Source organism: Anser anser (assembly GCF_964211835.1).
Source record: "Anser anser genome assembly, chromosome: 6".
In the NCBI taxonomy this organism is placed as follows: domain Eukaryota; kingdom Metazoa; phylum Chordata; class Aves; order Anseriformes; family Anatidae; genus Anser; species Anser anser.
Genome location: NC_139726.1, coordinates 12,008,104 through 12,014,951, shown reverse-complemented (window position 1 = coordinate 12,014,951; position 6,848 = coordinate 12,008,104). Strand labels below are relative to the sequence as shown.

At 40.3% G+C, this 6,848-nt stretch overlaps 1 protein-coding gene across 1 annotated transcript in view; it reads right to left on the bottom strand.

The window, feature by feature from the left end:
• Window positions 1–2,687: 2,687 nt before the first annotated feature.
• LOC310901732 (uncharacterized protein) overlaps window positions 2,688–6,848 on the bottom strand; it is a 139,175-nt gene continuing 135,014 nt past the window's right edge. The window contains exon 17 of the mRNA XM_083841967.1: window positions 2,688–6,550. Coding sequence (XP_083698093.1) covers window positions 6,431–6,550 — 120 coding nt within the window. The 3' untranslated portion in view covers window positions 2,688–6,430. The remainder of the gene's footprint in view (window positions 6,551–6,848) is intronic.

The window sequence follows — 6,848 nt, the reverse complement described above, 5'->3', positions numbered from 1 at the left end:
GAGCAATGGACAAATTTCCTAGGTTGGTCAGGTGCTGACTGATACTGGCATAGCCTCATGTGCAGAAGTAGAGCTTTAACCCACAAGGAAGCTTATGCAAGAAAATCTATATTTATCATCAGGTCCCACCAAGACAGTTCTGAGGTATTTTAAGGAGTGTGCATTATCATAATTTATTTTAAGCTGCTTTATTTTAGTCACCCAAAACCGACATCTCTGAAAGGACAGAGTACATTTGTTTCTGAATAAGAAATGGATCAGGGTGAATGCTAATTTCCAGTCACTTTCCACCAATGGGGATGTAAAAATCAGCAGCAGCACAACAGGAAGAATGCACAGGTCATGAAGGGTGCTACAAGTGTTACTGATGAAGATCTAACCTCCATCAGTAACAAGACTATATCAGCTGATGTTTGATTTTTATTGGGACTGGGAAAGCAGTCTCAAACTTCCTGCACCCCAAGTTCGCACAACTGAGAGACATGGAGGAACAGAGAGATACCAACAAAGTACCCCATTTCACAGGGGCATTCTCCCAGGCCTGATGGATTTTTGAGTGCTTTGTGCATCCAGAGGGGTACAAAATAAAAATAATAATAATAATAATAAATAAAAAATGAAAAATAAACATCTGAGGTTTGATCACTTGGAGTGGTAGCCATCCTTTCCAGGGGTTAAGTCTTGATGTCCAGTTGTATAAACTGCAGCAAGGTCTCAGACAGAGTCACTATATTTCGCTTTTATGACGTACTCTTTCAAAATCTTTCTTTGGTTAGGGTTTCTGTTTGGGTTCCTTTTCTTCCATTTCATAGAAGTTCTTGTTTTTAATCAATTTTACAGTTGGGTTGTCTGTGGTAGATGGATCACAAGACAAGATCCTAAGGTTGCAACCTGAAAACATGTAAATTCCAGCAGCGAAGACCAAAGACAATACGAAAGTATTGAGCACTGAATTCTCTTCCTTGATCTACTAAGGATCACATTGATGAGCTTGTGAATAGGTAGCAGGTGCCATCTAGCAAGTGCTTGGAGCACTGTGCAGTAAGAAAATAGTTTACTCTTCTCTATCCTGAGAGGTGATTTCATCCTGTTATGATTTTTCTCCACACCACCCAAGATGTTTAGTTAACTGTCACTTCCTCAGTCTTCTTTCTATTCTGTGCCAGCAAGCATGGCAAAACACTATTTTCGTTCTTGTCCAAGTGAGACATATCCTATTCACCACCACCATCACCACCATGATATTTATTTCACAAGACTTTCCTTGGGCCCTACACAGTTCTGACAGGCTGTTCTTAAAACCCATACAGCAGTGCACAGTCTGAACTGTCTGCAGTTGAATTCACCTGCAGTTTAACAGTTTATGTCAGTACATAATTCCAGAAGCTTGAAAATTCCTCACAGCATTATGGATTTAAGTGGAGATGTGCTGCCATACCTTCATAACCTCTGTGGGACAGGAAGCTTCTTCCTTGAGTGAAGAAGTTCCTCATAGACTTGACCCCATCATCTTCTTACTGATCACTGCTACACACAGATTTATTTGTTGAGGCCACCATGGGCACTCATCATTGGACATTAGTTCCTGTTGTTTGTCCCCAGACAGGTATCTTGAAAACCACGCAGGGAATCCATTGCTTCCTCCATGATGGTTTATTCTTGAGCTTTGCCTTCAACATTTCCTGTATTCACCCTAACTGCCATCCACTGCTCAGATGATACAGTTCTCTGAGTCATGGTAGCAGCTAAAACACATGCCAAGGTGGAAAATAGAAATGTATAGGATAAACATTTCCTTTTCCACATTTCGTGAAGTGATCCTGTTTGTGTCTATCCCATCACAGTGTATCATTACTAACCCCAGTGTATTCAAATTTTTAACTGTGCAGACCATTATGAATATTTATTTATTTATTTATTTTAAAATGATGATATAGAGGATGATTTTACTTGTTTGGTTTACCAAGAGCAAGTAACCATTTTTAAACTTTCCAGCAATCTTGCATTTGCTTCCGTATTTTCTTCAGCCTGGCATAATACATGCTTGTATGCTATTTCACTGGGTACTCCAGGAGAGCCTAATAGCCAAAACAAGTTGTTAAACATGCGCGTTCTCATTGTGCAATAATTAGATCCCTTTCCCTTATGATTACTAAATACAATAGAGTTAGAGTTGGATTTTAATAGCCAAAAGTAATAGGGAGATGACTGGAAAAAAAATGGTTGCTATGTCCCCTGAGCATGTTCAAAGCAATGATACAGAAATATCTAAAACCACAAAGGTTTTTGAGATGGTAAGATCTGTGAAGTCTACATCTTTTGAGAAATTTGGCTTGTCTTATCAAGCAATGTAAAGTTCAAGAAGAAAATGCTTGCTCATTACAGATCCTTCTAGAGAACTGAGACTGAAAAAAAAATCTTCTGAATTTTGTTCTCAGTTCCCTTCTAAAATATTTTCTAGATGATGAAGGTGGTAAGGAATAGGAATATGAATAGAGGGATGCAGGAAGCCAGCTGAAGGCAACTGGTGGCTTTCTAACCTATATTAGTGTCCTAGCAATGAATGTACTACCGAGACCTAGTTTTAAGCAAGTGATCAAAGCTCCCTTTGATTAAGCATTTTAAAAATCCTAGATGCCATGCCCTGTTTATACAGAGGAAAAGGAGAGGAGCTGGGGTGAGAGACAGGAGACATGGAAAGGAAAAGAGAGTATGTAGCAAAAAAAAAAAATTAAAAAAAAAATCAGTGAAATTAAAGGATTGGGAGGGAGGGAGGGGGAATTGCTCATGAATTTCACACGGAAAACTGCAAATAGTGAGATAAGTTAGCTTGCAAAATAATGTGCCTGGGATAGTGATGGGGGCACCAGAGCTTGAGACGTTTAAATTACTCTGGTTAAAGCACCGGGGTATGGAATATAAAGAGCAGCAGCAAGTGTGTTGCATGTAACTCAACAGCTCACTTCTCTCTCCTCAGGGTTTAGTTCCTCACTGCCCAAGGACAGACACAGTCCTTCCAGCTCCAGAACAGGAGTTTCTAGCTGCACGCTGTTCTCTGAAAATGCCATGGGTGGGAGTGAGGGAAGAGAGGGAGAGTGACAGGCCTGTCCTGCTTTATTGTCCTCTAAAAAGTATCTTCTTACCCCAACACTGCATGCACCAAGCAGTACTGGCAGTGATGCCACTGGCAACCATGTTCTACTGATATGTGATGTCTCCTTTTCTCCCTTTATGGGTAATTAAACTACTTGTGACCCCTGCCTGGCTCCCTATCACAAGGGTTTCTCTGTACCCACCAACCTCTGCACGGTCCCAAGACAAACCTCAGGCTAGGGAGCCACTACCACACACAGAGCATATGTGTTGTGACTCCCTCTCCTTTGCTGAAAAAGATATAGCTGTGTTGCCTTCCCGGCAAGGGCAGTAAGGCATAACCCTAGAGTACAGCAGCTGTCTCCTTTGAGTGATTAGCCTAATAATAAGAAAAACAATAAAATAAGGTCAGTATCTTGAGCTCTGGCTATGGCTTGTCCCTGCTGCTTGTGTCTTGGAAAAATTGTGTTGTGCTACAGAGATCTTTGTAGGGATTCCTTCACTCACCCCCTGGACCACCAGCACAATGAGACAATGTCGGATCCATTGCTTTCTTTACATGGAGACTTTAAACCAAATCCCAGTGGCCACAGACTAGACAAGTTCCCAGTGACTCTAATGAGAGCCAGGTTTGTTTCTTCACTGCAAAATCTTGCTTACTGGTATGGAAACCTGATAGTAAGTGGCCAAGATCAAGGCAGATACTGTAACATACTCAGAGAGATCTGGGTAATCTGCAGGTATAATTCTAAGCTACAAGTAGTTACAGTTGTTTTCAGGACTCCATCAAAGCTTTATCCTACCTATTTTATTCTCAGCATCAGTCTGATAATAGCCTATTGGAGTTTCTAACCATTACTTCTAACTTTGCAGGAAGATAGTGGTGCATTTGAAAATAGGTAAAAGGCTTCAAAAAACTCCTTTCTTATTCTTCACCTGGAAAATAAAAGCAGAACAAGAAACAGAGCACAACCTCTATGACTGCAGTATAAATAGAATTGCTGGTAAATGCTCAGAAGGCAGCAAAAGGTAAATTAAAATGGTATGTGAAACCCACATCCCAGCTCCTGCTCTAGATTTACCTGAATGGGAATGAATACAATCTATCATGTGGCTGATAAGAAGCAAATATCTTGTGGTAATATTGCAGCTGAGGGAACATTCTTTAGAAATCTTTACACACCAAGAAGACAGACATGCTTAATCTGCAAAGACTGAGGAAGCCAGGCAAGTATCAAGGCAGGAAGGAACACTCCTATTCATTTTGTGAGGTGACTTCAAACCACTTTTGTGGGAGCATGTAACAGCAGGACTTAACTACAATTGTGTTATAGCCCCCATAATGTTCCACAGCCAAGGAACCTATTCAATTGATCCCAAGACCATTTAAGCTCCATTTGTCACGAGTAGAAAGTAATAATGGTTCTTCCCTTGTCATCTGCATTTTATTTTCTGGACTTCGTTACTCCTTTATGTAAATGGGACCTTGATAACCAAGTAGTCTCATTTGGGCTCCTCAAACCTGAAAGGCAATCCTTTTCCAGACTCTATTCACAGCATTTCTGAGTCAAACTACTTGGATGACACACATTATTATAAATATACAGGCACCTCAAGACCTGTTTGCTTTATCTAGTACAAGAAAACAGACCTTTTGTGAGACTAATATGTGTTTCTATGCATTTAATTTGCTCACTTTCCTAGCAAGGAGGTATGCCATGAGCATTTATTTTATTTTATTTTATTTTTGGATATTAGATTAGATTTCTACAGGGGATCAAGGAAATTACTCCATTCTGAACAGAAGTGTATGACTGTTCTTCTGACTGACCTTCCCTGCTAAAACCTCCTCAGACGCGGCCAGAGAAGGAACATTTTTAACCTCTAATCTCTGTAGTCAGGGCATTCCCTGACAAGCCTTGATGAGCGGTCAAATTTCTCAGTATCTGATTCATTATTTAGTTTCTTCTACCTTGCCTGAGAGGCTAGACTTGAAAGAAAGGTTCATCTTGAGCTGAGGTATTTTGTTGTCAAGCAGGCTTCATTTTAATGGATGACTATCAACTTTTATCATTCCCATTGCAATCCTTGCATTAGCCCTATTCTAGCAATGTAGAAATATTTCCTTTCTCTCCAATTCTGGGAAGCATATGAAAGAAAAAATAAATAAATACAGCAAAAACTCCACATTCCCTTACAGAGTTTTCAGAAGAACAGGAATCCACATAGCGATTTCCTACTATCAAAGAGAATTCATAAACTGAGCCCAGAAATATTATCCAAACTGCCACACACTGCTTCAAAGCTCTTTAAAACAATTAAAGTAGTGATTCTATGCAAGATATTAGATGACTTGTTTTAAAATGCTCATTCTGAGGAATAGTTCCATTGCTTACAACAACACCAGCATGGAAACAGGACCTTCTGAGCTATGATAAGGATTGAAAAAATGCTGTTCTTGGAGGTCCTTTTTTTTTTTTTTTTTTCATCTTTGGTCTGATACTTTTAAGGAGCACATTCCCACACAAGAATTCACAACTTACGTGTGCCCTTGTGTTCTTCAATCCCTCCCTCATATGAGAGGTCACATACCTCATGCTCATAAGAAATGGCAAGAACAGAGGAAGCCTGCTGCTTCTGCGAGGTTGTCTAAGTCACCAGCCTCTGGAATGAAGCTCTGCACACTTCAAGATGTTGGACTGGAATACATTTTATTGTAACAGACCTTAGGTAAAGGACAGTGAATAGCAACTAGGTGACTTTCACTTAAAATAAACTACAAGAAGCTTAGACATGCCTGGCTCCAACCTGAGCTTTGCTGCAACCCAACACTGTGCAGCTGAGACAGCTCACATCACTGAACTTGACTTAATGTGGTGCAACACACTGAGGTGATAAACAAAAACTGACATTGTCTTGTCCAAATACAATCTTAGGTGGCTGTTAATTTTGCAGCTCATCTTTCTGCTCAAAAGAACAGCTATATATGAAATAAAGATTTTGGGTGGGGAGGGCATGAGCTTTAAATCCCTAGAGGTAGGAGTCAATGAGAAAACAGTCCTAACGCACTCTGTGCGTTTAGAGTAATTTAAAATAAGAAAAACAGCGAATTTAAAGTAAGCCAGTCATCATCTGGCAGAGAACATTGCATTGACTGCAATTAGAAAGAGGGACATTTTCATCTTCTCAACAGAGTCTCTCAACTGCTGAATGCAGTGGGCCTTCTCATTCCTCCTCCTTCCCTAGTAGACTGAGGGGGGACTAATGCAAGTCAGTGCCTGCCTGCACAACCCACACTGAGAGATCACAAACACCCACGTTCCTGCCTGTACAGCAGTTAGCTGTTCACAAAGGGGGTAAAATCGGTCTCCAAGTTAGATCCAGTCCTCAGGCCTGTCTTTGATGGCTCTCTGCTACAAAGGACCAAAAGGTGTCTTGACCATGCTCTGCACAGCACCTGTAGTGAGAAAATGCCAAATATCAAAGGGTTCATTTTCATGAGATTTTTTTTTTTTAACTCAACAAGGACTAACAAAAATTAAAACTGTAGGCACCTTCTTCTTACTGTTTCTCCCCTTCTCACTGGCTACAGATAGAAACCCAGTGACTTTGACTCATATTCAACTATCCCACGATAGACTTCACAAGAAGCAATTTCTACAAAATCTCTTGGACTGAGATCCTAAGCCTATCGCTTGTTTTTAACTACCAATATATTCAGTCCTTCCTGCTTTTGCCACTCTTGCAGAATGGCA